This window comes from Ctenopharyngodon idella, chromosome 11 (assembly GCF_019924925.1).
Source record: "Ctenopharyngodon idella isolate HZGC_01 chromosome 11, HZGC01, whole genome shotgun sequence".
NCBI lineage: Eukaryota > Metazoa > Chordata > Actinopteri > Cypriniformes > Xenocyprididae > Ctenopharyngodon > Ctenopharyngodon idella.
The window spans coordinates 19597128-19616726 of NC_067230.1; the positions used below are offsets into that span (position 1 = coordinate 19597128).

General features: G+C 36.4%; 1 protein-coding gene across 3 annotated transcripts in view; it reads right to left on the reverse strand.

Moving 5' to 3' along the window:
- Positions 1 to 15308, reverse strand: part of LOC127522284 (filamin-B) — an 81898-nt gene extending 66590 nt beyond the window's left edge. For 2 of the 3 annotated variants that reach the window (XM_051912068.1, XM_051912067.1), the window contains exon 1: positions 14866 to 15305. In XM_051912068.1, coding sequence (XP_051768028.1) covers positions 14866 to 15157 — 292 coding nt within the window. In that variant the 5' untranslated portion in view covers positions 15158 to 15305. Of the gene's footprint in view, positions 1 to 14865 lie in introns of all 3 variants that reach the window. The other variant, XM_051912069.1, reaches the window with a different exon arrangement.
- Between the last annotated feature and the right edge of the window lie 4291 nt (positions 15309 to 19599).

Here is a 19599-nt window from a genome sequence, read left to right on the forward strand (position 1 = left end):
GTAATACATTTCTGTCATAATTTCTTCAAGTTAAACCGAAGCAACAAAGACGTAGGCTAAATATTGATATTGTGGATGTATTTTTGATGATAAATACTAATTTAATTTATCGCCCACTCCTAGAATTCTGTTTAAGACATAAATAAATGACCTGAAAGTAACCATATGATGTCGTTTGACTCATTTTGGCCTAATTTTTGGAGCTCAAGTATATTTTATAAGCAAAAGTGGTGTTTTACAAGCATCAAAACAATTTAGATAAAGAATTGTTGGTTTAACTTAAAGTAAGTTACCTGTTTGGCTTAATTTTGAGTTCACTGAAATTAAAAATTTGAGTTAATACAATGAAGGTGATTGGTTTAATCAACAGAAACGCAAAATATTATGTTACCTGAACTAGGGCTGTGCGATATGACGATATATATTGTTACCAAAAAATAAAATGTCTATTGTTAGAGATTTTGCTATATTGTGTATATATATAGTAGTATGTAAATATACTGCACTATTGACACTTCAGAGTGATGAAATGCATGAATGAGAATATAAAGAGTGGGACGTCCTTGATGTTAAGAGTTATAAGTGGAATATATCCTGTAAAAGGAACTCGGTGCAGCGCTCCAAAGTGCGCGCAAGAAACCTGCCTCATCGAGACGTGCTCGATGTTAAAGTCTATTAAGCACAAAAAGTAGGGGTGGGCGATATACCGGTAGACACGATCAGCTGGTAGATATTTGTCAACTGGTAGAGATTTTGGACGATCGTCTCTGTCGCGTGAGGTTGCTATGCTACGAGGTCACGAAAGCTTATAATTTGCATGAGTTTTTAAGCATTGCGGTTTAAAAACAAGTGGTTTTAAAACGTTTAAGTGCAATTAGCAGCGAAAGACAACTCATTTCAGCATATGCACACGCTCACCGTTTCTCAGCGCCGTCTGAGAAGTGACCATGTATTTGCAAGTAAAGAGCCATTTATGTCTTAAGTGAAGGTACAGTTGAGAAAGACAAGACACGAGTTAATGGATCGGTGCAGTCAGTCTTAAAGGGACAGCATCCAAATTTACCTGCTGTCATTATTTATGCTAATCAAACAACAAAAAGAGAGAAATCCCACTGCTTGCTTTTGTAACTAAGAATAAATGTATATTTAATTTACACAGTAAAGACTATGCATTGTTTTTTATAGCCTTGATTACTTTATACATTTTATGCTTGAAAGTTTATGTAGGTCTATTTCGTCTGTCTTTGTTCTATTGTAGTTTGTTTTCTTTGCTCTTTCTTTATCACAGTTTATTTGTCTTCAGTAAGCTTGAGAGTTTTTTAGGCTAGTATAAATTTTTTAAATTATATTGAAATTGATGATAATTATGAAATTTCAAATGATATGGAAAATTTTGATATAGTAAAAATAACTATATCGTGATATAAGATTTGGGTCATAATCGCCCAGCCCTAATCTGAACCACATTAATTATCTAAGTTGATTTGACAAAAGAAAAAAAATCTTGTGATAAATCATGAAAATATTTTTTTTACAGTGTATGTGGTGTCCAAAATCAGGCCGAAACTAGTCAAAGGACACCACAGAGTCACTTTCAGGTCATTTATTGACCAAGTGAGTTCCCAAAACCAAATATATACACACCAACTAGCATCTAAGTTTACAAAGCAACAAGACAAACTACTATTGCACACAATAAGTACTGTTTTGATGAGGGTGGAGTATAATTAGAGGGATTCAATAAAGACCAAAGGCGGTTTGAGAAGCTCCTTATTAAATCATTGAAACTGAAGAAGAAAAGGGAATATAATCTTGCCACAGCTTTTAAGTTATTGTTTTGATTTCCCATATACGGTCGTGTTCAATCCTGTCTAGACTCAAGAAGATCTGGGTGGGATCTAGTTTGGGTTCATCAAATGGTTTGTCTAGGTAAAAGTACCGACATATAGACACACTAAAGGTTGTTCATTGCTAGAAGGTTTTTCTACTCAACCACAATAGCCAATCACCACATCAAGAGGAGGATCACGTGACCTCCACTGTCTGGACTCCTATTTGCAGTTGCATGAAGTTAAACATGAAATCAACAATCGGCATTGATGTCGCCTCAAAACATCAACTCTCATTGGAAATGCCTCACTTTTGCTTGCTTTGCCAGTGCAAATTGCATCTCATGACTCTGTTAAACATAAAAGGTTTGAGGTTGCTTCACTTTCACTAAGTGAATAGAAATTGATACCTCACCTGAAATTCTTCTTCAGGTTGGCTTCATACTCTCCTGTCAGAGTCTTCAATTACTTTTTAACAATTGCGTGACAAAGAACCCAATAAAACGCACAGAAAACCTACTACTGAGCACTCGGTATCTGAGCAGATCCTTGGCCGGCTATTGCAAACAGTAGCACAAGAGAGCCTGCAAAAGCAGAACCTACCGGTGGCCGTCTCAGGTTACCCACTTGGAGCAGGACACAACAGCTCTTGTATGAAAGTGAGTGTAATCTCAGAAAGTGTCTTTTGTAGGAGCTGGAGGCGAAGAATAAAAGACAAGAGGAGGTAGAAACCGGCAGAACTCTCCGTGACACCGAGAAAGGGCGTCTTGAACACCCGAATGACATTTCTCATGGTCGTAAAAGGTCATTTTCATGTGAGGAGCAGAAAAGTTACTCAAAACCTGGATGAGTGTGTCTGCTACGGTTTCCCATTTCAAGGTACTTTCAAGGTAGAACAGCAAGTTGCAATAAAATAGAATGTTAAATTAACAAAAAGAGGAAATGAGCATTCAAGGTAATGAGAAAGAGCAAATCTTTTGTAAAGTCCAAATGTCTAAACTTGCCTCGGTGCACAAAAAAGGCTTTGAAGCTTTTTTTACACATCTGAAGTCATCCAGGCTCAGCCAAGCCAAAGTAAATAACAGTAGGCAGGAAATCTGCGTAACCGTTCGCAAATCTTTTGACTTACTGCTCAGTGACAAACAGCAGTGAAAACACACATAGCAACAGAAAAACGACTGGCCTTTTGGGTCGCTTCCAAACAAGCAGATTGCATTTCTATAGGATTCTTTGTTTTCCCTTTTTATTTGCACTCATAAAAATCCCCAGCACTCCCTGATCTGCCAGACATGTCTGAACTGTAAATCAAACACTAGCTCTGGTACCTTCCACCAGGCAATACGACCGAGTACACAAGCACAGAAACATTGGCTACTGACCAAGGGTCGAGACTTCAAGATTTGAAGGAATTCTGCTTGATGATATTTTCTTAGAATGCACTTTCTTATCCAAGTTAATGCTATTTAAAGTTGCTTAAAGTGGCTCAAGAAGTACATTGCACGCAACCTTTTTGACCTTTTAAGCTAGCAGCCACTAAACACAACTCCTGAACCGGTCATTGCTTAATCACTTCAAAATATTATATACCCTCAAATTGGGGGCACATGTTTCTTGAGCAGCAAATCAGTGTATTAGAATGATTTCTGAAGGATCATGTGACACTGAAGACTGGAGTAATGATGCTGAAAATTCAGCTTTGCGTCATAGGAAATCAATTACATTTTAAAATATTTTCAAACAGAAAACAGTTGTTTTAATTTGTAATATTTTTTCACAATATTACTGATTTTGATCAAAAAAAAAAAAAAAAAAAAAAAAAAAAATGCAGTCTTGATGAGCATAAGAGACTTCTGAGAACCTCTGAGCCCCTTCATTTTTGGGTCACACTTGGTACCTTCATGAACAAAAGTGACCGAAGCCTTGAAATATAATTTTTTTCAGGAAAATCAATGTAATATTTTTGTTCAATAATATTTTTTGATTATTATTTAGACTTTTGAGGGGATTTTATGATGCTATGTAATATTTATAAAATTTTTATGAGCCATTTTTTCCCCATTAAAATAAATGTAATTTTAAAAAAAAAATATTATTTTACAATAAGTGCAATATTTCAGATGAACATATCCGAATCATGTCCATGATTTTTTTTGTGTGTGTTCACATAGCTAATGGAACAAAATTCACCAAATGTCATCCCATTCCAAAGAAGCAAAAATAAAAAAATAAAATAAAATATTCCATTGTCTGTCATTTTTGACCGCGAAGGTACCAAGTGTTACTTTATCTTTCGACCCTTTACCATATCCGAATCACGTCCATGATTTTTTTGTGTGTTCACTAAGCTAATGCAACAAAAGTCACCAAGTTTCATCCCATTCCAAAGAAGGAAAAGAAAAAAAAAAAAAATTCCATTAATTTCCTATGTCAGACATTTTTGACCACGAAGGTACCAATTATTACATGTTTCGACCCTTTATCACATCCGAATCATGTCCATGATTTTTTTGTGTGTTCACATAGCTAATGCAATAAATGTCACCAAGTTTCATCCCATTCCAAAGCAGCAAAAAATTTTAAAAAATAAAAACGTAAAATATTTTGGTCAGTTCTGACCGAAGAGGCCCAGGCGGTTGATCAGTAGTGTATTGCCTGCAATGTACAACAATGAGAACATGGAAGAGATGTTTTGAATTAAGAATGACATCAGAATCAAAGCATTTGAAAAATGTCTACAAAGAGTTTAAAATGCGCTTCAGAGGAGTGTGGTTGTGCAAGCGGTAAGTCTCAATGAGATCATCGCACAGTCTCAACACAGATGGCATGTTAGGAGAGTAAATTATTAACTTTAATCACATACTGACCCACTGCATGGGTCTAAAGAACAGCAGGACAGTGAAAGAACGAACACCACGTTGACAGAAGTGTTAATGTAATCCAGAAAACTGCAGCATTCATGTAGAAAACCAGACACAACTTCTGCCTCTGAAAGAACACAGGTCACTTTAAGAAACAGAAAATGCTTAGTCGTGTTTTGTGCGTTGACGTAAATTACATTGTTTGTTTCTTTTGTCGGTTACATTGGCCCCCGAAGGTCACAGCTTCATTACAAACAATGGAATCTGACCTTTGCTACCGTGCAGATGGGAGAAGCATTTCCTGCGTTGACCTAAAAACATTCCTCTTTCGGTCTCTGTCAGGTTCAGGCTCGGTGAAAGACTCGACCGAGTCCAAGCAGGCTCATGTGGTTAGACTTAACGTAATGGAAGATGTAAATGATGACAACGGCTAAAAATTAGACCGCAAGAGAAACCTGTGCAGACGGAGGTTGTTTTAGGCAACCTCATCTTCTCTGGCTCTCCTGCACTTTTAAACGCAGCGTGACTGAGAATATTATTGAAGAAGAGAGCTCTATAGCAACCCTGAAATATTTGCTCAAGGTCTCTCCTCTCAAAAGGTTATGAAACATGTTCATTTTCCATGTTCTGGTTTCACTATTTGGACTGAGGGCAGAACGACAGTATCTGGGATGCATTACTGAAACTGTGATGCAATCGATTCTAAAGCAAGAATGTGAAATTTCTGCATCAGCAGCTTCTGGCATTGGTGTGAGGAACTGAACTCTGGGAGGAAAAAGACTACAGGCCATTGGTTAGTGTCGCATTAGTGAAGCCCCACATCTTGTTGCTTCTTTTAGACTCCAAAACAATAGTGAATTCCACCAAGTTTCTAAGGAATGTACTACTAAAAACCATGTGTGGATTCACCAGGTTTCCAGGTTCATGTTCAAGCAGGTTTCCTTCCGGCAGTTCCGCCCAACCAGCATGGCTCTTCCTGGACTTCCCGTCAAAGTCTCTATACAGCGCAACAGTAGGGTTCCGGAAGTAAAAACTCCATTTATTTTCTCCATAAGGAAATTGATTTTTAATGAGAACTTCTAAACATTTAAAAGACAGAGGTGATTTCAGACGTTGTTTATTTTGTTGAAGTCACCCATTCGCGTTATTTCAGCTTGTTTTGAAAATCATCACATTTAACAGCTGAATTCTTGGTGGAAAAACTACATGCAAATTTTGCAATAAATTTTAAATATTTTGTTTAGATCTAATCAACAACTTTAAAGGATTAGTTCACTTCAGAATTAAAATCGTTAATTTACTCACCCCCATGTCATCCAAGATGTTCATGTCCATGAAATTAAGATTTTTCTCCATATAGTAACAGGGACCAACAGGTTGAAGGTCCAAATGTCAGTTTCAGTGCAGCTTCAAAGAGCTCTACATGATCCCAGATGAGGAACAAGAGTCTAATCTAGAGAAACCATCTGCCATTTTGTCTAAAAATATAAACATTTATATACTTTTTAACCACAAATGCTCGTCTTGCACTGCTCTGTGATGCTCCACGCATTACATAATCATGTTGGAAAGGTCATGAGACGTTGGCAACAGTACTGATCCAGTGTCTACAAAGCGAACGTGCAAAGACTAAGTCAAATGTCAAATAGGTAAAACAACAATGTCGGACGATTTTGAAGTTAGAGGAGAAAATGAGAAACACTGGATCGGTACTTGGTCCATCACAGACCAGTGCAAGATGAGCATTTGTGGGTTTTTTTGTTTGTTTTTTAAGAAAATTACCATTTTGCTAGATAAGACCCTTATTCCTCGTCTGGGATCATGTAGAGCTCTTTGAAGCTGCACTGAAACTGACATTTGGACCTTCAAACTGTTGGTCCCTGTTGAAGTCCACTATATGGAGAAAAATCCTGGAATGTTTTCCTCAAAAACCTTCATTTCTTTTCGAATGAAGAAAGAAAGACATGAACATCTTGGGTGACATGGGGGTGAGTGAATTATCAGGAAATGTTAATTCTGAAGTGAACTAATCCTTTAAATGGCTTTATGGCTTCAAATAAAAGTTTGTAATGTTGTGATTCTCGTAGCTAGTTGGTTTGGTTCATGGCTCAGAATCTTTATGGGGGAAAAAAAAAAATACTTCCAGAACCAACAGCACTGAAAATCCCTCAGAACCTTAATTAGCTGCAGAATTTACAATTATGCATTTAGCAGATGCTTTTACCCAAAGCAACTTACAAAAGCAATTTATCAAAAAGCTAACAATATTCATAATATACAATTCCAGGTTTACTGGACAACTAGACTGGAAAGCAAGCTAGAGTAGATGTTTCGTGCGTGCGTGCGTGTGTGTGTAAATGATAAAGAATGAAACATGTCCAGTGTATTTTAGTAGTCATTATCTGAACAATCCCAAATGCTGATGGGAATCTCTTATATACAGTCAGTTTAACATGAATTCCAGAACAGTATCTTCCTCTGTGTTTGTGTGTTAAAGGGCAGCCTAAGGCCAGCGGCAGCTCTACGATCCAGTACAACAAGTTCTGAGAGTCTGGCTTTTTTGTGTACAAATCAGTGCTGCATCTGAGAGCGGGTCAGATAACTTTAGGAACGTTAGTGAGGTCACTCACATGGAGGCTTTTCTTAACTGCATTTACCTGCTGCACAGACAAGCCAACATTATAGGACAAATAAAAAAATCTATTTAAAAAAATAAATAAATTGAGGGATGAGTCAGGATGCTCAAACACAATGTAGCGCTGCACTAATTTGGGCAAAAATCAAATTGTGATTTTTCTGATAAAAATTCTGCTTTTGATTGGGAAAAAAGTGAGGGTTTGCTATACTAGTTTTAAGGCTGCACAATTTGGCCCAAAAATTTGTGGTTTTATCATCAACGCATCATCTTTCCTGTATCCAAAATATTCCCAAACCACAGATGTTGATTTTTTTTCTTTTGGCCAAGTCCTTATTCTGCCTTGAATTAATCTTCCCTGTTTCTGTGCTTTCTCCCATGTCATAACGGTGAACCCAATCTGTTCTCACACTAGGGTCCTGTTTACACCTGGTATTAAGATGCATTTTGATCGATCGGATCACAAGTAGACGAGGGCAACATATACCTGGTATTTTAGTCTGTCCAATTTCAACCACTTTTGTCCTGATTTCTTCAAGGGGAGGGTCTACAGGGTGTGTAAAAGTAAGTGGTTTTTCAGATCTTTTGATCTAACGAACAAAAAAAAAAAAAGCTTGCGCAATTTACATATGAACACGAAAGGAGACGATGGAAAAACAAAAAAGCATCAGCTTTTGTTTTAGTCCTCAAACCAAACTAGGGTCTCCAGCCAACAAATAACAAAAATAATGTCACTGTTTTAACTTTAGTGTGTAATGTTGCTGTTTGATCAAACAGCATCCGCAAAGTTATGACGCTCAAAGTTCAATGCAAATGGAGATATTTTCTTTTACAGAAATGCTACAACAAACAGCTGTTAGGGACTACAATGAGCTTCTTCCCAGGTCGCTGACATCACTAACCCTAAAATTTACATAAACCCCGCCCCCGAGAACACACAACAAAGGGGGTGAGGCCATGTTGGGCTGCTTTAGAGAAGAGGAAGAGTTGTTGTAGTAGAGTGTTGTTGACATGCCGTCATTTTACGCCGGACTGCTTCACAAACAAGGGTCAATTCAACACAAAAGATTAACATGACGGCACATGCTAGTGGATGAGTTGAATCAACTCCACAGCAACTACATAAATTTATCCAGTAACCATTCAGAAACGTCTAAAAGTTGTAACTTCTTCCTGAGTCTCTCCATCAGTGTCGACTCCGGTTTGAACAATGCCAGCTTTGTTGTTGTTGAGCGACCGAAGCGTGAGCTGTTAAAGCTCCACCCTCTTCTGGAAAGGGGGCCGGGAGCAGCAGCTCATTTGCATTTAAAGGGACACACACAAACGGCGTGTTTTTGCTCACAAGCAAATAGGGGCAAATTTGACAAGCTATAATAAATGATCTGTGGGGTATTTTGAGCTGAAACTTCACAGACACATTCTGGGGACAGCAGAGACTTATATTACATCTTGTAAAAGGTGCATTATAGGTCCCCTTTAATACCAGTTGCAAACAGGGACAAGAAAAATTGAGCTTTCTGCGGTTTAGAAATCGCACATACAAACAGCCTAAATGGTAGCTGCAACAAATACTGATATTTACAGGCCTTGTTGCTTCTACAAACCCAAATCCAAGCTAGAAACTCAGAGTCTTTTGTCTGAAGAGCACGTCCACACCCTGAACATTTGATCTGTTCATACAGCTGCCTGTCAGAACAACTCCTGAAAACTTTCACTTAGAGTGAAAGAAACAAATGCATGTTGATACGGCTGTGATTCACTGTAACTGAAACCCTTCCACAGTAATTCATCCCACAAGCTCCCAAAATCCTTCATTGGAGCTGCTGCAGGTTATTCTATAGGCCGCTGAGATCAGAATAAAGCCAAGAGGGAACGGATTAAACGAATGAGGAAAAACTCAGAGGGAGCTGCAACTTAAGATGAGCAAACCTTTGGCTCACCCGCACCGTCCACGCTACTGTTTGCATAGCGTGAAGATACGGCATCTGACAGCCGACCGCTGACCGGCGGGAATCACAGACACGCTCTGTTCTGGGCATTGCGAGGGACGAGAGGCGGCGATGGAAATAAAATGAGAACCTGGTAACCACCTCAGACTCGTAGAGAAACATCTGATGCCTTCCACTGGCTGTTCGACAAACCAAAGATCATTTAGAGACAAACGGTCTTGAGCGAAACATAATGAGAGGAGACAATCCAACCCGCAAGGACTGACTTAAATTGTTTGTTTCGTTCCGATTCATTTTTATAGATCTACAATGGATTAAACATGATACTGAAAAAAGTATGAAGCATAATACGAAATTAAACCATAATTTAATGCTACTCAAAAACAGCCCGAACAAATTTCTTTCAACTCTCTGGTGGGGAAGCTGGCACTCAGAAAGACCACAGTCGAAACTGGTTTTTAATAATGCGCTTTTCCATCAGGCTTTGCCCTGGGAACACTTTCAGACATCTTAATTTGCTCTGAATTTCTCCGAGGGGAAGTTTTAAATCTTGAGCGACTCGGACCACTTCGGCTTTGGATGTCAGCTCATGTGTGACTAAGTCCTTCACAAATGCACTCCAAAAATCCCCGACCTACTCTTACCTCAACAAACGCACAAGCAAGCAAACATTAAAATGGAACAAAACTGCATTTTAACCTTCTTCTGCCGCTGTTGTCAACGAGAGAGAAACTCCCTGCGGTTTTCCACCAAAACAAAAGCTTGTTTAACATTTGGAAATTAATTAAGATTAATTGTAATTTTAATTTTACAGTTGTACTGTAAAATTAGTAATTTTAATTATTCTTATTATTATTCTTATTCTTATTATTCTTATTATTGTAATATCTGGCAAAAAAAACTGATTAATATATCAACATGACTAACAAATATTTTTTAAATTATATTTTCATTACAAAAATAATAAAAATAAAAAAATAATAAAAAACATTATTATTATTATTATTTCTTAAAGGGTCAGTTTTGTTTATTTTACATTGAAATAAGAAAAGGTGATGATTATAATAATAATAATAATAATAATAATAATAATCATCATCTTAAATGCTTGATTTTATATTTTACTTTACATTGAAATCCGATTATATATATATATATATATATATATTTTTTATTTAAGGGTATAGTAACATCATTATATTATATATTTGGCCAAAAACTGATTTATATATATAACAATATGACTATGTAATAATAATAAAATAATAATAATAATAATAATAATAATAATAATAATAATAATATTATTATTATTATTATTATTATTATTATTATTATTAATAATAAAATGGTAATTTTGAATTTAAAAAAAAAAAATAAATTTAAAAAAAAAAATTTAAGATTTGGCAGCCACAATTTAAGGTATTACGCATGTCCGAAATATATATTCATGCAGCAAAACCCCTCACTGAGACCCAAAACATGACCAAACTGAAAAAGCAGCAGTCGTCTGTTCATGCAGAGCGTTTCTGTGCAGATTAAAGTCTGAATCTGTCTGTGTTGATCTCAGAGGGAGGCCGCAGTGGCTTGTGGTTGCTGTTGTGATTAAAGGACATTAAACAGCAGTGAATTCCATGAGCATGACCGCTCCGCCTGGAGAATCCTATGAGTTTAGGTTGAGAGCAGAAGATGCGGGCGGGAACAAGCTCTCCACATCTTCCAGGGTCGTCAAGCCTCTCTGACAAGCCGTCGTTGAGTTGCTAGGTTTGGCAGAAAGACGACAGTTTCGAATCCAGAAGTGAGCTGAACTCTTGTAGGAGCTCAAACGGCGCACTTGCCGTTGGCGGGATTTCTATGCGTAGAGTATAAATTACATGCTAAATATCATCAAATGTCTGCTAAGCGAATGTGCATCACCTCCCTAAGCACAGACAGGAAGAAGACGCTTAATCATTCAGCACAAACTAACTAATGAGGTCACATGATGATGTTGAACTCAGGGTTCAAGCATGTCCTCATCCCACACCTCTCTCTAATGGAAAACTAATGGCGAATGACCCTAAAGACACTTTCAACACGGCAGAAATGAGTTCATTCACGTCTTACGGCCGTCACTTCCCTCCAACTGTGGAAAAATCAGGACAAATGTCAGGGCAGAATCACAGTTAATTGACTGACTCGGAAAGAACCGCCCTCAGAACATCAATCGAGCCACTGGGTCCAATTTTAGGGGCGGCAGAAGACCACATGATGATCAAAGACATATTCTGGAATGAATTGATACGGTATGGAGCGATCATGTCAAACCACACTTGTGGGGGCCTGGGGGAACAAAAAAAAAGACACATAGGAGGACCGAAAGGATGTGGTGACTGGTTAGAAACATGCTAATACTAGGACTACAAGCTGCGCAAAACAAGTTTTTAACACAGAATCGAACTCAAGACTAGAAGAAACCAGCTCTTCAACTGACCTCTCCAATTAACCCTTCTTGTCTTTAACATTGGAGAGAAACAAAAACACACACAAACGTAATCCGGTGAGATTTACAGTCAAAACACCAGACGGTGTGACCTTCTGTGTTTATTTAACTGCGGGTTCTCACCCACCTCTGAACACGTCTGCCCTTTGAAACGGTGGAAAGTCTGGGCACTGCCACTCGCGATAACGCTCAACCTTTCCAAGCGCATCTATTTATGCATCTTTCAAAACGCCCATGGACCGTTTCTGGACAGGAAGATACCGTCAGTCAGGAAGTGTCTGTGCAAATCCAAAACTAGAGGTCCTACGTACACGTCCTGTACATGAGTAACGAACTATTTTAACAGGGTGTAAAAACAGCATTAGGAAGAATTCAGTGAAGTCAGTGTTTTTAAATGACTCACGAGGAATCAAACAAATTAGTCTAAATTAAGAAACACACTGTAAAAAAAAAACAGTTTCAGAACTCAAAAAAAACTTCCTCCAATGTCCAAAAAAGTTTTTACTGAAACTAAGCTTCAAAAATGACTCCCCCGGTTTCACAGACGAGACTTAAGCTAGTCCTGGACTAAAACGCATGTTTGAGCGGTTTTAACTGAAAGTAACATCTCTTAAAATATATCAGTGCCATTGTTTTGACTCAAGATGTACACCAGTGATGTTTTTCTCTAGTGTATGTTTATAAAAGCTACTTAAATATCCTAACTGAACTAAGGACTAACCCTGGCTTAGGCTAAACCCTGTCTGTGAAACCAGGCCATAATGAACTTTGTTAAATCTACATGAACTGTTAAAAATCACACAGATGAATATATCAACACATGATCGCCATTATATTCTTTCTAAACTATCACAATGACAGAAATCAGAAACAAATTATATATAAATAAAATATTATACACACAAATAATATTGACGTTATATTATTTTATATTATAATAAACATTAAAATACACACTATTAAATAATATTTAAAAATATTTTGATATTATATTATTTTATAATATATATTATAAACATTAAAAAAATAATATACACAATTAAATAATATTTAAAAATATTTTATGGTTATATTATTTTATAATATATATTATTATAAACATTAAAAAAAAATATGTAGGGGTAATTAAATTTAACAAATTGTAAAAATGTATCTTTTACGGTAAAATTAAATTTTAATCAAACTCTTGATTTGTTTTTGACGGACGAGATAACGTGCGTGTGAACTATGTTTGATTTTCTGGGTAATTATAAAACATGCTGAAGACATACGAAATGCTTTCATTATACTTATTTTATGGAATGAAGTTTAATTTGTGGCTTAAATAAATGACATGTCATGTTGACAAGGAAAGAAGTGGTTAGGCAAATACTTCAGAGTCTATGACCAGATCATTATTGCACTGATTATGGAGTGTGTAGCTTTTCATTTCTTAAACCTCCATGTAGGAAGACACATCATGGCCATATTCCAGGATGACAATGCCAAGATTCATCACAACATTTATTTCCATGAAAAGCTACACACTCAGTTAGGGTTAGAAGAACTGTTGCCGAATATATAACATGATAGAAACACAATCATTGCTGCTATATGATCCAGCTATGATCACCGCACGATACGTCACGCTCTCTAACAGACATCAAGCTTGGGAAAACTGCATAAAAAAAAGATGATGAAACACCTAGAGCTCCTCCTCCATTTCTGAGACGAACGCTGAATGACACACAGCAGGACGTTTATCACACCTCATATTTCATCAGAAATGTGATTGATGTCATTTATTTGCTAAAAAACATATGCAACCGGGCAAGAAATGCAAGGAAATCAGGGTGGGTGTTGTCATGACAATGTTTGCATGCATTTTGCAACTGATTGCCAAATACAGAGGAAACATCCAGTGTCCCAACTGTACAGGTGATGACACACACCTGCTCTGAGAATCAAGTGCATATGAAACTATGTGCATAATCTACATAATCTGAGAAATCCTGTAAAAGCCACGAGAAACGCAGGTTGATGAATCTGGATCGGCTTCAGGAATGTCACAGGCCAATGAAAGCTGTTTGGCACCAGACACATGGTCGTTCAACTAAAATCTTAATATTTAAGCCTCTGGAATCCTGAAATTCTCTGGGTTTCTAAATCTTAATGAACACAAGAATGCAGTTAATGGCGCAACTTTCTCATGCCAGTCCAAATAAGGGAATACAGCAGAGATAAGACGGATAATCAAATCAATGGACAATGGGCGGAGGTGCTCTCTTATCTCCGGAGAATGAATCTCACCAGCTCTATGACATGCGCAAAATACTTTTGGTTTATGTTGCAACTTTGCAAACACACTTTAAAAGTGTTGAGAAAGAGAAGGCCGGGAGATTAAACTAAAGTATACCTACTGAATGAATGAATATAAATAAGTTTATATTATATATAAATATATTTATATAAATAAATACATATATAAATATATAAAAATAAAAAATATATATATTATATATAGCGTTGTTTTAAAAATGCATACTTTCACATGCTGCATATCTTGAGGTGTCACTATATTTCGCCAACAAAGTACCAAAAACTACAGTATTACCGTATTATTTTAGGGGTACTTCCATCGATATGGTAGCATGATCATGCATTTTTTATATATAAACCATAGTAAAATTAATGCATTCATTATAGAGCCATCTAAAGCCATAAAAATGGTTCATGAATATGATAATTCTTCATCACCAAATGATTGCAACTTTGTGAGATTGAGACAGATCATCTATGGTCATACTATGTTTTTACATGAACCAAGTCATTGTTCACTCAGAAAATAATAGAAATGCATGAATTTTAGTACTTTTATATACAGCATATCAACATACCATGGTATTACCATCCGTCAGTGTGCTTTATTTTAAGCACAAATGTAAATGTTGGTTCAAATTTAAGTACTTTGCTGTACAATATTGTAGCTAAATACATTAATATGAATTAGTACGACACATCTGACGCCATCACTGTACCATAGTACAGTCACATCACCTTTATAAAGGTTGAACGTGTATTTCAGCCACTTTCAATGAACTTTCCTCCACGCTAGAAAGCAGATTGCACTCACCGATGGACACGAGCTTTATATTCTCCCTGTCCAGAAACTCGAGCGCCACAGACACGTTCTCCAGCTTCATCTGTCTGAAAGTGGGTCTGGCGTGGTATTTTCTGTACATCTTCTTCTGGCTGAGCACCTCGAGCAGCGCGATGAGTCGCAGTCCATCGCTCAGGTCCAGCTGCAGGTCCGCGACGCGTTTGTTGACGGTCTTCAGGTGCTCGTTACACCAGCGCGTGAACGTGTTCTGTTGGATCTTCTTCCACGGCGCGTCTTCCGCCAGGTCCTTCTCTGTGGCCGGCATGATGGTTTAGTACTCGTATGTTGTCTGTTTAATAACTCTGGATATGTCTCGTGTGTTTGCGCGGCGCGTGCGAGGTGTGTGTGTGTCGCTGCTTTGCGTTCGTGCGCTCCTATATTCTGAACTCTTTCCCTTCTCGTGGACGCGCCTGCGCGCTGTTATATACGGCAAGCGGATGACGCCACCTGCGCCGCATCAAACCCAACCTGCATTTCTACAGCATGTTACAGCCCTTCTCTGTCCAATTAGCTCAATAAAATGAAAAGAAAATATATGGGGAGAGATTAATAACAATAATAAACAAGATAGGACAAATAGGATTAGGCCTATTTCTTTTGTTTGCCCCCTGTTTTTTATTAATGTATCTTAAAAAAAAATACAGATAAATAATAAAATAAGAGGTTGAAGCATAAACATATTTCTTATTGTTGTCTAGACAAATAAGGAAACAAATAGACAAAATTAGACCACACTGTAAAAAAGACTTAAAAAAGTAAGTTACCTGGTTGCCTTAAAATTTTGAGTTCATTGAAATTAAAAATTTGAGTTAATACAATGAAGGCGATTGATTTAATCAACAGAAAAAAGAAAAAGAAAGAAAAAATGATGAAAATATTTTTTTAACAGTGCAGGGTTATTATCGTTAGCTAAAATTGTTAAAACCCTTTTCGTTATAATATGAAATAAAATATAAATATTAGATGAAAAACTTTGAAAATTTGAAATGTTATAACTGAAATAAGTTTAAGTTGAAGCACTATAATTACTAACTGGAAATAAATAAAAAGTAAAACTGAAAAAAAATCAATTAGGCATAATAAAACACTAATAAAAATGACAAAAGCACATAAAAATATTAAAATGAAAAGTGAACATAAAAATAAAAGCTAATTCAAAATATGAATAAAAAACTATATAACAGTCCCTGTAAAAAATCATGATTTATCACATTTTTTTCTTTTTTCAAATCAACTTAGATAATTAATGTGGTTCAAATAACATAATATTTTGAGTTTCTGCTGATTAAACTAATCGCCTTCATTGTATTAACTAAATTTTTTTATTTCAATGAACCCAGAAAGCCACTAAAACATATTTAAAACAGTTCATGTGACTACAGTGGTTTGACTTTAATGTTATGAAGCGACGAGAATATTTTTTGTGCGGCAAAAAAACAAAATAACTACTTTATTCAACAATATCTAGTGATGGGTGATTTCAAAACACTGCTTCATGAAGCTTCGAAGCTTTACGAATCTTTTGTTTCGAATCAGTGGTTCGGAGCGTGTATCAAACTGCCAAAGTCAGTGGTGAACCACTGAAATTTCGAAATGGTTCGAAACACTTATGACGTAACGAACTGAAAATCATGTGACTTTGGCAGTTTGATACACGATCCGAACCACTGATTCGAAACAAAAGATTCGTAAAGCTTCATGAAGCAGTGTTTTGAAATCGCCCATCACTAGATATTGTTGAATAAAGTCGCTATTTTGGTGCACAAAAAGTATTCTCGTCGCTTCATAACATTAAGCTTGAACCACTGTACTCACATGAACTGTTTTAAAAATGTCTTTAGGTTTACTGAAAGTGTTAATTGTCTTGCTGGCTATGCAGGCCTCACTGAGCCATTGGATTTTATCAAAAACATCTTCATTTGTGTTCTGAAGATGAACGAAGGTCTTACGGGTTTGGAACGACATGAGGGTGAGTAATTAATGACAGAATTTTCATTTTTGGGTGAACTAACCCTTTAAGTTTAACCAACAATTAATTTTTTACAGTGTATATAAATTATATTAAAATTACACTACAAGAGACCAATAATAACAGGAAAAATATATATTTTTATATACAAATTAAATATATAAAGCATATACTGTATGTCTCAGTGCTTTAAAGACAAGTTCTCAAATCTGTCATGATTTTATGCTTTAATAATTGGGTCTCTAAATAAATAATATGAGAAAAAATCCATAATAAAAGATTAAGAGAAATGATAAGACATAGTAAAACAAATTTACATCTAACATTCTATATGCAAAGTACTTCTTTTGTGTTCTCATGTGTTTTGTATTGCGACCTAGATGATCTTTGCTGACTGCAAAAATGTTCTCCACAAAAAACTCTTTTTGTTTCTTTGATAAAAGCAGCTCAGGGCCGTCTAACAGATTTCAGATGCATCTCTGTAATGGACACTTTTATGATTTGCCAGACACAATGCTTCCCACACATTTGGCAAACTCCTGAGCGTCACACTAACTGCTTTGTTTTGTCTCTGGGAAGGTGTCAGCAAAGCTTTGGAATAATAACAGAGTATCCAGACGTTTTCTGCGGAGACTTCATTACACGTGCCCTCATATCCTGCACGGCTTCCCACCTTTGCTGACAGGAGTCTTAATGCCCACTCCAGTATCAACAGCAACTATTATTCTCCGCAGCTCTGCCATCCTGGATGTTTCCCATGCAGTATAGTACTCCATCAGCATTAGTCACCAGGGTGGATCGACATTGCATCACGCCCTTGCAAATAAAAAGAAAGCCACACATCTGTGATATGACAGCAGCTGAGCTGTTCTGTTTGAGAAATATAGTCCGAAACAAAGCCAAACACTTTGCACGTCTAAATAAAGACTAAAACAAAGAGATTTTTAAATGTTTTGAAGTAAATATGATGCAGAAGTCTGGCCTGTGATCATTTGTCTTAACCTCATTGACGGTGAGGATACATTAGGAAGGCTGCAGTGACTGAAGCAACAAGATTTTCATCACTATGATCTGAGTAACGCGTCTGAAGCGCAGATTACAGCCTCTGTGTGCCGTCTGCTTCCCTGTCTGTCTGTCGGTCTGGGCACAAACCCACAGGCTGAACTAAATCAAGGCCCTCAGGCACGGACACAATCATCTGCATGATGACGTACTGTAAGGCAGACTGCATGTGATTTTTGATAGTGCTGGCATCACATTTCCAGGTGAATCTGAATCATCAAGATGTCGGTAGACATTAGCACTATTCATTGTAATGGAATCAGTCATGCAGAGACACATTTTCTGTCTAAAGGGCATGTTTTATGAATTCATCGTTACATTTTTCTATACTGTACTTTATTTTCCAGTCATTCGTTAATAGTAGATTGGGGGCATTGAATTATAGTCAGTTTCAGAGCACAATCATTTGAGGTTTGTCTCACGCAACGTATTAATGAATAAGAAAATGCTAAATTTTCTTTATTAGTATGCTTTTAATAAGTTTCCCTTAACATGTCATTAAGTAGCCTATATTGATTTGTTTCTTTATCATGTTCGATATAAATTTACCTGCTTTATGTTTATTCAGTGTATGATTAGTTTCATACGTACGTATCACCCTTGCATCAATCAGTTTTCTACAAATGTAAAAGGTCCTTTTGACCTTTACAAAGTATTATTTGCTGATATGTGTATTTCTGAAGAACTGAAGCTTGGGCAACGGGTCTCTAAAATTGTTACGCAAATCCTTGCTATTACTAAATCATTGATTAAAACTGTCATTCCTTTATCAACAAACATCATTGTCCAACGATCAACTATCTAAAAGACATTTGTAATATTTGGTCCTCTAGGGATTAAAAAAAAAAAGTATTCACGATTTCCCGCGAAATCCGTCCCGACAACTCTGAAATAGTGGAACGCCATGGCTTGGAAGATGGATTTTTTTTGCACTCTCATTAATAGCATTTTGTTATCAAAAAAGTTACGTAGTGTAGCGTTAAACTAAACATTAAATTTAAAGTGATAATGACAGTGTTTTTTTTTTATTTGTTTTTTTTTATCAAAACAGAAGGCACTCAAGCAGCGTAATAATATTGCTATGATTACCTCTTCAGGCGAAAGCGAATTCTTTCCGCTAGCGCCAATTTAACTAAATTATAGTTCCTATAATATATGTAGAGAGAGAGAGAGCGAGAATGCAATTTCCTGCGAAATCCGTCGCGACAGCTCTGAAATAGCAGAATGCCATGGTTTGGAAGATGGATCTTTTTGCACTCTCTCTTTAATAACATTTTGTTATTTTTATTTTTAAAAAGTTACATAGTGTAGCGTTAAACTAAACTCTAAATTTAAAGTAATAATGACCGTGTTTTTTAAATACACGGTATTCGCAATATTACGCAATATTTTTAAATACACGGAATTCGCAATATTACGCAAGCAGCGTAATATTGCGAATTCTTTCCGCTAGCACCAATTTAACTAAATTATAGTTCCTATAATATATGTAGAGAGAGAGAGAGAGAGAGAGAGAGAGACAATTTCCCGCGAAATCCGTCCCGACACCTCTGAAATAATGGAATGCCATGTTTTGGAAGATGGATCTTTTTGCACTCTCTCATTAACAGCATTTTATTATTTTTATTATTATAGTTTTTTGCAGTAAATTTTAAAACAGTAAATTTAAAGTGATA